We start from the raw sequence: 15,707 nt of genomic DNA, 5'->3' as shown, positions 1-15,707 counted from the left end.
CTATGCATGGAATAATGTAATAAATGTACAACTCCTCATTGCCAAAATGTGGCAGACTTGCTGAATTTTAAAACTTCTGCCATCTATGAAATTTGACGTGGTTGGCAGATATTAGCTAAAAATTAAAATTAAAAAAAGAATGCTGGGAAATACTCAGCAGGCCTAGTAGCATCTGTGGAGAGAGAAACAGAGGTAACATTTTGAGCCCATGTGACTCTCCTTTAGAGCCGAGTGGAGGTATAAATATGAGGGGTTTTATACTGTTGAAGAGCTGGGGGGGGTGGGGGGGGGGGGTGTGGGTGCAGGGGGGGAGGGGGATGGGGCGGGGTGGATGTGGTGGTAGTGGAGCAGGTGGAACAAAATAGGTCAGGGATTGGCAGGACCTCAGGAGAGATTTGACAAAGATGTCATGGATGCAAAACATTGGGAGTGCTAATGATAATGTTAAAGACTAAGGCAGATTCTAAAAGTTGCATAAAGGTCAGATAGCAGAATGTGTTAATAACAGAACAAGGGCAATCACTCTCTGAAAGCAAAACATAAAAACAAGTTACAGTCTGGTCTTTTGGAGAAGTGGATTTCAACATGGAGGGTAGAGTTCATGTCTGAATATGTTGAACTCATTGTTAAGTGCAGAAGGTTGTAAAATTTCTAATCGGAAGATGAGGTGCAGTTCTAGTTTGCTTTGGGGACTGGGAACTTTACAGATTTCAGGACTTGACATTGAGTTCAACAACTTCAGACCATGAACTCTATCCTCTGTTTTGATATTCTTTTCCCAATGCCATCCCCCCACAGGGCCAATCTGTACTTTGTTCAAAGTGCATGTTTTACATTCAGAGAGCCCTGACCCTTGTTCTGTTATTAACATATTCTTCTATCTGATCTTTATGCAACATTCAGCAACTGCCTTAGTCTTTAACACTATTATTACCACTCCTTTTGTCTTGTGTCCATGAGATATTTGTCAAATCTCTCCTGAGGTTCTATCTACACCTCACCTATTTCTCTCCACCTATTTCACTCTCTCTTTAACAGTATAAAACCCAACATATTTCAAAACAAAAACAGAAACAGAAATACCTGGAAAAACCCAGCAGGTCTGGCAGCATCAGTGGAGAAGAGCACAGTTGACATTTCGAGTCGTCATGACCCTTCAACAGAACTAAGTAAAAATAGGAAAGGGGTGAAATATAAGCTGGTTTAAGTTGGGGGGGTGGGGTGGGTGGGGAGGGGTAGTTTGTTGGGACAAGAAACCAGTAACAGGTGGAGATAATCAAAAGATGTCACATACAAAAGGACAAAGAGGTGTTGAAGGTGGTGATATTATCTAAAGGAATGTGCTAATTAAGAGTAGAAAGCAGGACAAACAAGGTATAAATAGCTCTAGTGGGGGTGGGGTGGGGTGAAGGAATACTAAAAAGCCTAAAAGGTAGAGATAAAACAATGGGTGGAAATACACTTAAAAATAATTGAACTAGGTGGGAAAAGAAAATTCTATATAAATTATTCAGAAAAACAAAAAGGAAAGGGAAGAAACGGAAAGGGGTTGGGGATGGAGGAGAGAGTTCATGATCTAAAATTGATTCAGTCCGGAAGGCTGTAAAGTGCCTAGTCGGAAGATGAGGTGCTGTTCCTCCAGTTTGCTTTGAGCTTCACTGGAACAATACAGCAGGCCAAGGATGGACATGTGGGCATGAGAGCAGGGTGGAGTGTTGAAATGGCAAGTGACTGGGAGGTTTGGGTAATGCTTGTGGATAGACCGAAGGTGTTCTGCAAAGCGGTCACCCAGTCTGCCTTTGGTCTCTCCAATGTAGAGGAAATATTTCAACCTCTTTTGATTATGAAGAAGAGTCATACAGACTCGATACGTTAACTCTTTGTCTCCCAACAGATTCCGCCAGACCTGCTGAGTTTTTGCATCATTTTCTGGGTTTTCTTTTGCAGCATCCGGAGTATTTACTTTTTATTTTACTAAATATTTAAATTGACTTACCTGACCAGACTGGAAGATGCATAAATCTTCACTCTGTATAGTAGATGCACTCGATTGGTTAGCTGATGGGTCACCTGACACTGTCAAGTGCGAGGGAGCCCTTTAAGATGCTGGCCATTACCTTGTTCCAGGCTCCAGGGCTGGACATCCCGCCCTCCAGCACTCATGGGACGGGATGACGGTCCGTAAACCGCCCTTACCGCTGATTGCGGCAATGGTCCTATTATCGGGCGCGCAACAATGGCAGGCCGGAAGTCGGAATGCCCTAGGTCAGTTGAATGCGAGGGGCTGGATTTACAGCTACATTTTGCACCATTTCCGATAGGAAACACGAGCATGGAGCATCGCAGAACTCGACAGATTAAAATAAAAGATAAAATACTGCGGATACTGGAAATCCGAAACAATAACAGGTCTGACAGCATCTGTGGAGAGAGAAAAACAGAGTTGACGCTTCGAGACCGTATGACCCTATTTCGGAGTTCATTCTTCATTCAAAGTCAAAGTGAAGCGCTTGGCAAAAGAAAAGCTTCAGTAAGAAAAAGAGGCCAAACTATAGGAAGAAAAAATTTGAAAAAATGAAACTTGATGCGAATGATCAATATATGGTTAAAAAAACAGGTGGAGGTTCTGCACGAATCGCGGATGATGATTCCAAGTTGTCAACTTCCCACAGTGACCTTGCACCAATATTAGAAAGTGGGAAATAATTGGCAGATTGAGGGAAAGAAGTAAGCCAAGGCCACAATAGGGTCGAACAATCTAGACACCTAGAGCCTATTTCTTAATTATAATGCTTTGTTGCGAATACTTGCACTGTGTCCATTCTATTCCCCCCTCAGCCCACCCCAATTTCAGTTTAGTCATTATGACCCAGCTATTATTATGCTTGGGATCTATGTGTAATCTGAGTTCTTTCGCATTGCACAATTGCCTGTGTACCCAAACGGATTTTGCGCCATATAAAGATGAAATAATGAAACATTAAATAAACGTGCAGCTAACAATTAAAAAAAAACTATGTTAACAATGTTAATGCTAGTGGTAGTGTCACTGGACCAGAGACCTATGGTAATGCCCTAGGTACACGGGTTCGAATCCTATCACAGCAGTTGGCGACATTGAATTCAATAAAAATGATAACCATTGTCGATTGTCCTAAAATCCATCTGGTTCACTAATGTCCTTTAGGGAAAGAAATCTACCGTCCTTACCTGGTCTAGCCTACACGTGACTCCAGAACCACAGCAATGTGGTTGACTATAAAATGGCCTATCGCAAGCCACTGAGTTAGGGATGGGGCAATAAATTGCTGGACTCAGCCAGCGACGCCTCCCCATCCCATCAACGAAAATTGCTGTAGCCTGAGAATTACAGCCTGTGGCCTGGGCGCATTCGTGCTCAGCTCTGCTGCTGCGGCAGAAAACGTAATCATCTGATCCCCGGTCCAAACAGCAACTTCCACCGTCCTAAGGTGAATACAACATCGTACAGGACTCGGCTCAGGTCCCGCTTTAAACCACACGCCTTCCTGCCACCGATGATTGGTAATTGCCACAAGGGCAGAATGCGACCCACCAACACATTTCAGGGCAAATATGAGAGGGCAATAAACGGGCCCACGGCAACTTCGGCCACTTCATTGAGGCCATCGATTAAACGAGTTATAAAGTTGGAAAGAGCCACTTACTGGATATTTCGAAAACTGTTACTGCCATATAGAGTCGGTGCCCCACAAGATCGTGGACCGTTTGCAGAGGTTTGATTGTTTCTGAGAGCTCTGCTGTCGTTAGGGAGGACTCCGCCACCCCGCCCTTGATCTAGAAAGGATAATCAATGAGCACATTAGCCGATTCTAATTCAGTGGCCTTTACTTTATATCAACGTTCCCTCCTTGGTCCCGATTCCCAATATTTATATTGCTTATGAGGCTGTACCCTCAAAATGTCACCGGTCTTATGATTCAGAATTTAACGGCGAACATCGGCCTAAACTGCTCTTAAAACGAACGGTAATGGGCCTTGTTAAAATAGCTGACCTTGGAATTTCGGAGGAGACTCTTGGTGCCGGACTCTCCTAAGGCCAGAGATTCCATCAGATTCTAGTGCACACATTAATAGATAACTGGGCTAATACCCGGTAACAGCCGGAGCACGAACCTTAAACAAACGTCCATGGAGCGAAAGACGCCCCGGGCAATAAAGTAAAACAAGCAATAAGAACCGGTCGCCTGCTTTACACCCCCACCCCAACCATCGCCCAACTCCCTCCCCAATTTTATGATCCATTGAATTCAATGATTGATAAAATCAGGCCGGGCGTAAAACAGGCGGCCGATTCGCTATTCGCATCAGTACCAAAGACACATTTCATCCCGGCTGCATTATTACCTACGATTTACGGCTACCTCTTCTTTACATTGAAATTATGCTGGAGGATTTCGGATATACCCTAAATCTGAAATTACACACCTTGGATAAAATCAGTGGCTGGAAAGAGATGGGTCTGGGAGGACATAACTTTTGCAGGCCCAAAGGGGGGTTTCTCTGTCTCGGCTACTGGTCCCTGATCCCTGCCACTTGATCGTGTCAGTATATCCCCCCTCTCCTTGTATTCTAACAATGGCGTTTATTTATTAGGGTCACGGTGTCTGCAATTACTGGATGAAGGCAACTTGATGACACTAACTTCTTCGTCAGAATTAAAATAACAAATTGCCATTTCTCGTGCAGTACTTTCAGCTTATTCCCGTCATTTTCTGAAGGTGGCGAGTCCGGATACTTTCACCTGCAGTTGCTTTTCAAGTCCCCGTAGGTACTCCTCCTTGTCTGTTTCATCAATAACCCCGAATCTCACATAGGCCATTCCTTCCACTGGTTTTCCGTATGTGTAGCTTTAACAAACACCAGGAGGCGCATTACTTGAAATATACCAAACATTGACTCAATAAAAATCCCGGCAGAGCAACACAGCCCAACAGTTTACGGTTTAGCTCTTTCGTCTGTGTGGAGTTCCCTAATTTCTTACATAAAATTAAAAAAACAGCTCAGGCCACGTCTATGGTGAGAGAAAAACGACTAACATGTGTTGCCTCTGACCTGATTTCTGACGACAGGTTTGAAACGCTAACTTTGCTCCTCTCGCCACGAATGCTGGCGAGGCCTGCTGAACATTTCTAGAATTTTCTGGGCTTTATTTTTTCATATGTTCAGCATCTGCAGCATTTTTTGCTTCTCGACTAGTTGCTCTCTAATATCTCGTCGGGCCTGGGCAAATTAACTTGTGTTGGTGGTGGGGGCGGGGAGGGAATGGGGGGGGGGGGGGGGGGGGGGGCGGTGGTGGGGGTGTTGGTGGGGTGCGGTGGGAACCCTAATGACTAGATCCCTGTTTTATCAAAGCCCTGAATTTCCCCATCCAACGCAATCATGGTACGGTCGTCAATGGAAGAGATGGGAGTTCTGGAGAAAAGGTCATTCTTGAGGTGAATACTGACATGCGCTAAATGCTGCCTCACCATTAACGCTCATTTCCTGACAAGTTTTGAGCTGAAACTGAATAGGAGCGATTTTCAGGCTTGCGCCTGAGAGCCGGCTGTTAGGCATTGGCCGCCTGTTGCAGGGTCTTCCTGGTTTTCATTTCCGTAACCAATGCAAATAGGGCAAGCAGGCAGCATTGAATCAGAGAACGATATTGTACTCACTCTGCCGAAACTTTGAAATTGAATTTGTCCCTTGTTACCAGATAAAACATTTCTTCTGACTTCACCTCGACCTTGAAGCTAGGGAGAACTTTGAAAGAGGATTGAATCAAATACAGTGCCGAATATATTTGTAGCATTTAACTTAATGGAAAATGCAATTCTTACATTGAACAGGGTTGTTTGTTTCCGCATTAAAGCGCGCAGTGTGTTTATATTCCCTACTTGGAATATTAACCACAAAATGGCTGAACGTAATTTTAACTTTCGGCCATAATCTAAAACGGGCGATAATGGGTCATTCACGGGTTATACAGCTCCCTCGCTTTTCCTTTCTATTCTGGTCAACAGAATGTCGATCGGATATTACATGTCTCACATTACCAAAACCTGAAATTACCCACACGATACATTAAAACATCCACAATAGACATTACATTCTAAGAGCTTGATATGATACTCAAGACTTTCTACATTATGGAATGCGCAAATGCCTTTGAAATAACTTTGCCCCGGCGTTGTAATGGATAGTATAGCTACTTTTTACTGTGGATGATTATGCAACTCCCGTGATGCTCAACTTGCCGACCCTTATACTCATTGCTGGGTACTGATTTCTATTGTAGTTAATGGAATGGGGAAGTAGCCATGTCTACAATGGGCAGGTAGTTCGACATCCCCCTTTAACAGCGTCACCTAGAGTACAATAGCCCTGGCTGTGGTCTGTGCTTCCCGATCACGAAAGAAACAGGAATATCTAATTCTAATGCGTTCATCAAGTCTTTCATGATGTAACGCACTTATACACATACTTCCCTGAAACCAAACGCTGAATGGGTAGGTTAGGTAGATAAGCAGGCGGCCGATCAACAGATAAATAGACAGACGGGTAGTGGCAGACGGGTAGTGGCAGACGGATAGTGGCAGTCTGACAGATGGATAGAGACAGACAGATATTCTTACACAGGATATGGGCATCGTTGGCTCGGTCAGCAAGTGTTGCACTTTTGAAGGTGGTGGTGAGCTGCTGTTTGTGAGGGAGTTCGAGGATTTTAACACGGCGACACTGAGGGAACAGATATATAGTTCCAAGTCAGATGGTGTGTGCCCTGGTGGTGCAGGTGGTGGTGTTTCCATGCGCCTGCTGTCCTTGTTTTTGTTTCTGGGTGGTTTGGAAGGTGCTGTCGAAGGAGACTTGGTGAGTTGCTGCTGTGCTACTTGTGTATGGTACACACTGCCGGCTCCACAGAAATATATAGATAGTTGGGCCGGATGGACCCAGCCTTATTAGGGAGTGGAGCGACTCAATCTGAAGCTTCAAAGCTGCCAATAGAAGTCAAAAATTAGCCGGTCGCATGACTAGCAGGCAATAAACTGCTTGGATTCATATTCGCTTCTGTGGCTAGTTGGAAAAAGGAGTGGTAGTGAATTACAAGCCTATTCACATACCCTGATCTACATTCCCATTTACTTCAATGAAGGTGAAAATACAGGGGAGAGGGGATTATAATCTATTCTGATACCACGCAATTTGCGCCAGTTAGTACAAGTTCAGTTCATGAACTTTATTCCTCAAGGAAACAAAATTGAGCTTAGCCCCAGGCATGGATGTAAGTAGAACAACTGTTTGATTGAAATTATTCTCTCCCTTAACTTTATGGATATAAAATTCTGTATTGAAACAAGTCTCGGACAAGAAACTGAGAAAATATATTTTTCTCCCTCAAAATATGAACGTTAAAAGAATATTACCGAATTCCTTGACCTCAAATTGCACGGATACCATGGACATTGGAGAATCGCTAAACTGCGCCTCAATTCTCCAAATTCCGGGCCTGTTTAGGAAAGGTAAACAGAAAAATCTTCAGTGCTTTTCCCGACTTTATCTTATAACAGTTATACCTGGATGATGGACTAGTGCAGAAATTCGGCTTAGCTGATCACAATAAATCAACGTTTTGCATCGGGCACCAGTTAAACACTCTTCCTGATATCTAATTCTTCCTAAAATTGGTGCAAATTATATTTCCTGTGGTTAGTTCTCTGCTCTTGGCATTCAGGCTCGCCATCTGCATGAACTATCTGTTTTGAAAGCTATAGGTCAGACACTATTCTCTCAATATTCAGCTCAATGTTCTAGGAAGCTCAGGTAATAATCACCCATAATCTTTGTTGTTCAATAAAACTTGCTAGTTTATATTTTAAATTAGTGATTATCCTAATTGCTAACAAGATCATTCCCCGAACAGGAATTTTCTTACTCTGGGGTTTAGTATGGAGTCCAACTCCCAACAAGTCTATCGCGCAAGTGTCAGTTCGCCCAGGGCACTGTCCAATTAGTTTCCCCAGAGCCCTCTAAATCTTCCCTTATATTCCAATGAGCACATTGCTTCACTTGTATAGATTTTGATTTGTAGTCTCAGTAATATCATAATGGGAACATCTAACTGGTGATAATAATTTGATCAGCTGGTAAATGCTGTGTTTGGAGACACGATCCTCCTCTTGCATTGAGATCACACACTCTTTCTGAGCTCATTGGCTGAACGATGACCTCTCGGGAGAATAAACACCGGAATTGAAGTAACTTATCGGTTTCTTTAAAAAAAAAGGAAAAGGCTTTCTGAAAATGCATACGCCGAGGAAAAGGCTCATTCCCAAAATAATTTCATGACTTACTTTGCGATATCCGGAATCCTTAACTGCCGAGTGAACACTTTTCCAGACCGCATGAACAAACTAGGAGACTGAACGTTTGCTGAATTCTGGTAAGAGAATTGAATGCATTCAATTTTTGAATTAACCGAGCTCCACTCATCTGCATTGATCGTATTTGGCAACTCTATTATATTTGATTACAAGTAGTTATAGAAGAATTACTGAAGAATTCTCAATAATTGGCTGTAATTTTGGCGAATAATCAGTTGCCGAGGCATGATTCGAAATTTTAATCATGACGGATTTTGACTTCTTTCGTACATCATTGGAAATTGAAGCCAATGTACTTGCGCCATGTTGTGGAAACGAAATTGGTGGAGAGATGCATTTAGTGACGCATTGCAGGTGACATATAATTCCCAAGGTACTCACGTATATCGTTATTTTAATATTGTCGCTCACTGGTCTCATGTAATGATCCAGAGTAAAGATCCTGTAGCGCACTACACAGTAATAGAAAATAAATGGACACATCGTGAGCCATGGTATTGGTTAAATGGACACATCATGAGCCATGGTATTGGTTAAATGAGCAAGAAACATGGCTTAAATAAATGTCATGTAGCTTTTTCAGTCACCGTGAGTTTTATATTTGCCTGGCTGCAGGATACCTTGACACTCCACAAAGCCAGCAGGGAATCTATAGGGAAGAAATAGGTCTCGAACAGTAACATGAAATGGCGGCATTCAATCTGTCACCAATTATAACCTCGTCGGACATTCAATCTCATTGACTTGAATGCGGCTGAGCCGCAAGCAGGACTAAACGATGAGACTTTAGCGCCCAAGACAATTTTGTACCTCGATGGGTTTAAAATTGGACGCGGGAGGAAACGGTAAACAAGCGGGTTCGTGTTTGGTGCCTGTTACACCACACGCTTCATGTTCCATTCCAAAGAAACCAATAGAACTGAATATTGGGCGTGGCATACAAATAGTCACCAAGGCCACACCGTCCATTTTGCGGCCCCGCCCTTGTCCAATTGACCTATCGATTGAAGACTAAATGGGTTGCAAAAAAAAGCGTTGAAAAAATCTTAGGACCGGCAGCACCAGTTTCCTTTGAAAGTGTGCAAGCCTGGAACCTTAACTTTGTTTTTCTCTCTCCACAGTTGCTGCCAAATCATTTTGTTTTCGTCCCAGCATCACTAGCAAGGCCAGCATTTGTTGCCCATTCCTTGACAAGGTAGTGGTGAGCCTGCTGAGTATTTCCCGCATTTTCTGTTTTTATTTCAGATATTGAATATGTTGCTTTAAAATCGGTTGTAAATTCGTCTGGGGCAGGAAAGCCATAATGAGTGTGTAGTCCATTTTACGCTGAGCCGGATTCTCCTTTCCACTGTCTTTAAATTGGGTGATGTGCACCACGGGGTGCAGTTTCCTTATTGTTAATTTTATTCCGCGCCTCAGGTTGAATCTAGGTCTAGTTGTGTGTGGTAGGTGGCCGTGGTTGTATGTGAACATTTCACTTCAGTAACGCGTAAGAGAATTGACATGAGTAGTGTGTACCTCAATAGATTTTACTTAGCCTTGGTGTCAATGGGTTGCATTTTGACTGTGATTTCGTGTAAACGAGTTGGAACCTCATTTTTGCAATTCGCCCAATTATTCTTGCACTCCAATTTTCCCAAAAGCTGGCCCTGACCCTGTTTCAGTTCATCTTAAGTCCAGTCATATGAATGTATGTTGCGAGGAAAGGCTTAGCTGTAACAAATTCACTAAAATACATGTGGATGTTTAGTTGCAATCAATAACCAATAACCAAGCAGGCATTCGTGGCAAAACCGTACCCATCTGATGATTATTGACATTTTATCACGCGAACTATTGAAGGCAAATGATGTCAGTCTCGGGCGGGTGCGTAAATGATGGCTGCTACCATAATGGCCATCTAGCATTACCATCGAAGACACATTTTTATCAAAGTCCTTTCTCGTGTCCAATCGTGGCAAAACTTTCGCATTTGGGCAGACAGAATATAGCGTGTGCTAACCCATTCAGCATGCACACATTGCTCTTATGCTGAAATCTGTGCAATATTGCACATCAGTACTCACCAATTTCATTCGGGGTGTATATTGGCTTGTCCGTCTGAATAAATATATAGCCCTTTCTTGACGAGAGCAGGATCGGGACCAATTTCCTTTCTGGAAACAGTTGTGGGCATTCAGCAGCTAGAGAGATGTACTTGTCTTTACGTGACCAAATGCGGCTTTGCTTAATACGATTGGGAAGAGCCTGTGGGGTTTCATACGGTGGAGGTCAGCGGTGCTCTAGTTAGTTCGCTTATATCATTAATTGAGCCACAGCAAGTGTGACATTATTCACTTTGTTGGTAAGAATATAAAAAGCAGAATATATCTTAAAAGGCGTGAAACTTGTACATGTTGATGTCCAGAGAGAGAGACTTGGGTGTGCTCGTACAAGAAACACAAAACGTTAGCATACAGGTACAGGAAGTCATTAAGAAAGGAAATGGCTTTTTATTGAAGGTGATTTGAATTCAAGAATAAAGAAATCTTGCTAGAATTGTACGGAGCATTGACGGGGCAACACCTGGAGTACTGTGTGCATCTTTGGTCTCCGTATTTAAGAAAGGATATACTTGCTTTGGAGGCAGTGCAGCGAAGGTTCACTAGATTGGTCCCTGGGGTCAGAGTATTATGATGAGAGGCTGTGCAAATTGGATTATATTCTCTAGAATTTAGAAGAGTCAGCGGTGATCACATTGAAACATTGAGGATTATGAAGGGCCTTGATAGAATAGATTATATTACTAATTATCTGCTGCTATCACTGCTTGCTTGTCCCTACAACCACACCCACCCCTCCACTTCTCTCCCCCCATCCCCGCCCCCCCCCCCACCTTAAACCAGCTTATATTTCATCCGTCTCCTTGGATTCACCTAGTTCTGTTGAAGGGTCATGAGGACTCGAAACGCCAACTCTTTTCTTCTCCGCCGATGCTGCCAGACCTGCTGAGTTTTTCCAGGTAATTCTGTTTTTGTACTGGTTATATCCCCTGGCTAGGGAGTCGAGAGCACGGGTGGGGGAGGGGAGGGGGTTGGGGGGGTGGTGGTGGTGGTGTGGGGGTGGGGGAAAGGCACAATCTCAGGACATAGGGAAAACAGTTTAGTACTGAGACGAGGAGAAATTTCTTCACTCAAAGAGCTGTAGATTTTTGGAATTCTCCATCCCAGAGGGTTGTGGGTGCGCCATCATTGAATATATTTAAGGCTGAAATAGACAGGAAATCAAGGGATATGAAGAGTAGGCGGGAAGGTGGAATTGAAGCTGAAGATGAACCATGATTACATTGAATGGCTGAGCAGGCTTGATCTTCCTCTGCTCCAATTTCTTATGTTCTTTTGTTTTTTTTTAATCATGGCCTAGTTCCGGTGTGACCAGGCCATAAATACTGGGCTGCAAGAATTTTCGGAGACTAATAACGTATTGTTTAGGAATCATTTACTTGTTTTCTGCCTTTCTGTGGCGAAATCTGCTAGGTTTCATGTCGCAGTCTCGAGTGCATATTGACTCTAATCGACGGACCAGTTTCTATTGTATGTGAAATTTCCAGCCCATGCTGCTTCGTTTCTTTACATTGGCCCAGATTTAGCAGTTAGCAGTGAAGTGACGGTGTTTACTGCTGACCTTGAAGAAAGCTGCCCCAACAAATCTTGTGATCTCTCTGAAATGGATTTCCTCTTTACCAATGTCAACTTCAATCTGGTATCAAGTCAAGAGGATCTCAAGGCGTCCAACAGCAGTGATGTCATCAAACATGCTAAGCAACGAATCAGATTGAAGTATTCTCATACACAGTAAACCAGGAACTCAATTTTTCCACATTGAAATTAAGTTTTCCAGACAGCTAAATAAATAATTGCAACATGTACCTGAGATTAAGGTGAGAGTTGAAGCGTCATAAAACAATATTATTAAAACATTAAAACATGCAAAATTTTACTCATAATGGAGGAATGTTGACATTCCACAAAAGTAAAATTATTTTTCTCAGGACCAGCGAAGCTGTTTAGCAGTAATTATGAAGTTAATACAATGTTAGGTGTGATTTTATAAATATTTTATATAGTAAGACCAATAGCATAAAAAGGCAAGTTTTTTGTCAGCTCACTGATTACAGTATAGGGAAATCCAAGAGCGCAACATAGTGAAAAGCATAGAATCAGTGACAGCAACTTCTGGATTTGTGTGTTTAACGTATGTGGACTCCACAAATTGCTGTCAGTTTCTCTGCATAATCAGGGCCATTCAGCATCAACACTAGCTTCCAACTGGGGGCAACTACCGTAATGTTTTGGTCAGTCAAAAATTAGAACAATGACTAAGGATTTAATATGTTAAAACCATTTCTCTGAATTGCGAAATTAATTTGAAATCAACTCCTGCAGAATATGCGTCTATATTCTTTAGAATTTGTTATTTTATCTTTAGGGGCAGATCCAAAAGCGGCATCAATTAATTTGCACGTGTCATGGCTGTACGTTATTTCTTATTCCATTCAGGATAGTACAGTTATGTCGAATCAGTTAGACCATAGTTTAGGGTGCTGCCCAATAGAAGCAACTTTTATCTATATAACGCCTTGAACATTGTAAACCTCTCAAGTGCTTAAATCAAATCAGCATTTTTGCTAAGCCCAGAATCATTTGGACGAAGGTTTTCAATGCATATATGAAAGAAGCTATTCCAACACACTTAACTAATTACCATAGTTTTATTCGCACCAGTGTACTGGTTTATATATAAGATCAAAGTAGCATTGGCATTATATCAAACTCCGCCTTAGCAATGCAGCTAAACTGCACCTCAACCAAGGTTGCACTAAAATAATTAAAGGTTTATTCCCACTTCACTATAAGGCATGAGTCACGGCGGTGGTACTTACAATTATTTCTTTAATTTGATGGTAACCATTCCCCGCCGTTAGTTCAAAATTAATGTCGTGTGAATACTTTGTGTACGTGGTCACATCGAATAAATAAACTTTGACGTTGACAGGATTTGTTGCTCCGTCCAATTGAATGGCGACGCTCTCCTTCACCCCAACGTGAATAATGTTGGGAGCACTGATTAAGTAGCTAGGAAAATAAAAAAGAAACGGCCAAAGAATGTTTTAATCAAAATGTCACACGGAGGTCGTCTTTGAAAAGAACACGGATAACGATGGCGGTCAGATAGCCGGGAGGTGTGTGGGACAATGTCAGCCCCCTCCGCCATTGCTGTGTCAAACCGATGGCAATTTATGGCGGCTGCGCAAGGGCAGTTAAACACGGAGATGCGGAAGTCGCCATGAGTGATACCCTGTTTTCTCACAAGCTTCCCTGTTGCAATCGTTGCAGACACAAACAGCAGAAACATCAGTGATTTAGTGTAAATATGCTGAAAAAATACATATAAATATTTAACAAGTATTGGCTGAGTTTCCGTGCCTCCAAATGTGTTTTTCCTGTGTGAAGCTGAGTTTCAATGAAAAGTGATTTGCAATTAATCCAAATTGTCAATACATTAAGTCAATATTTCATTCTATTCCCTTCTCCCATTGCTTTCTGATTTGGAATCCGCTAGATTTGATTTATTTCTCTTAATCATTTCCTACCTATCACTAAGATTGCCTCTGTGCACTGTTTCCATGGAAACCACCAAGGTAGCCTAAGGTAATATGTTTAGAAGCAGGGAAAGCCCTCATTAAATAAATACTGAAAACACACAGCAGGTCAAGCAACATCCGTAGAGAGAGGAGGAGAGTTAACGTTTTGGGCCAATGATTAGACGTTCTTGTAGCATTTATGGTCTTTGACGTTAGGGCTGAAAACGGGGAACTTCTGTTTGAAATGAGTCCACACCCCCTTGCTCACCTCGTCCTGCTTGAAGGCCCATTCACCACCCGAAAATAGTTCAGGCAAGATGGAATTTTCACATCATAAGCACTCTGCCAAATATCGACCAGAGAGAGGCTACTTGGTCATAATTCTTATATGTAGCAAACGGCAGATATTCAGACTAACGGGTCCAAATGCCTCTTCTCCGTTAGTCGCATTAAACTTTCCAAAACTTCTAAAATTGAGGGGTAAAGTATAACTTGACAGTTGTAAACTTTTCAAACTATTTCTTATGTTTAAAGGTAAACAATGGCACCATGCTGACAAAAAATCTATCTCATCAATTTTTAACCACCTAGTTTACAAATCGTACTAGGTAAAAGCAAAATTGACATCAAAAAACCTAGAGCACTGACTGGGATTTTGTTTCATAGCCGCATTGTGTAATTTCACCGAAGTTTGCATGCTTTTCTGAAGGCCACCACTCAAGACAGATGCAGTCCTGCTGGTTGCGTTTACAGTTGGGGCAATCACTTGGAGGCTATCCTGCTCTTACCTGAAATGTACAGACGCACACACACACACATACACTGAGACCCACATGCACACATAGACCTCACCCAGATGCACATTTACACATTCACACAAACTCAGACACTCTCCTTCATACAAGGCACACACATTCTCTCATGAACTCACACACACTCACAAACATTCACACACACACTCACTCTCTCTCTCTCACACACACACACCACTCGCTCATCTCTCTCACATACACACACCACTCACTCACTTACAAACACACACGAATACTCTCACTTACACAGCACTCACTCTCTCACATAAACACACCACTCACTCACTGACATACTAACACAGACACACACACCACTCACTCACTCTCTCTCTCACATACACATACCACTCACTCACTTACACACACACACACACACACATACCACTCACTCTCTCTCTCTCACACACACCACTCACTCACTAACACATACACACACACCACTCACGCAGAGGAGCAAATGGGTTCATCTGGGAAATCAAGATTCTCAAGGAACAGCCTTTGAGACTGACTGGAGTGCTCACATTTTCTTGCAGCTAGCACCAACTGCATCAACAAAATAAAGGAAGAATTGTAGTACAAGCATCGCAACCTCAGGCCGTCTCAACACATGTAGCTAACTTATGAAGTAACTGATTCACGTACTGTTGTGGTGCAAGAAACGTGGCAGCCAATTTTCACACAATATGTCACAAAGGGAAATGACCTGCTTTTTAGTGCTTTCCCATTGCCTTAGGATTTGGAATAGAGAGGAATACTGGCCGAGGCACCGGAGTGGTCTCGGTCTTCGAAGTGTGCGCCGCAGAGCCTTTTACATTCATTTGAGAGCGAAAACAGGTTTAATATCTCGCCTGAGATGCTAATAATTCACAC

General features: G+C 42.6%; 1 protein-coding gene across 1 annotated transcript in view; it reads right to left on the bottom strand.

Moving 5' to 3' along the window:
• The window catches only part of LOC121291273 (complement C4-like), a 104,299-nt gene that overhangs the window by 75,286 nt on the left and 13,306 nt on the right, over positions 1–15,707 (bottom strand). The window contains exons 2-9 of the mRNA XM_041212343.1: positions 13,324–13,516; positions 10,469–10,649; positions 8,784–8,854; positions 8,373–8,458; positions 7,446–7,528; positions 5,697–5,784; positions 4,784–4,889; positions 3,687–3,816 (exon numbers count right to left, since the gene is read on the bottom strand). Coding sequence (XP_041068277.1) covers positions 3,687–3,816; positions 4,784–4,889; positions 5,697–5,784; positions 7,446–7,528; positions 8,373–8,458; positions 8,784–8,854; positions 10,469–10,649; positions 13,324–13,516 — 938 coding nt within the window. The remainder of the gene's footprint in view (positions 1–3,686; positions 3,817–4,783; positions 4,890–5,696; positions 5,785–7,445; positions 7,529–8,372; positions 8,459–8,783; positions 8,855–10,468; positions 10,650–13,323; positions 13,517–15,707) is intronic.

The sequence above is a fragment of the Carcharodon carcharias genome, chromosome 19, assembly GCF_017639515.1.
Source record: "Carcharodon carcharias isolate sCarCar2 chromosome 19, sCarCar2.pri, whole genome shotgun sequence".
NCBI lineage: Eukaryota > Metazoa > Chordata > Chondrichthyes > Lamniformes > Lamnidae > Carcharodon > Carcharodon carcharias.
This window is presented reverse-complemented; position numbering and strand designations above follow the sequence as displayed.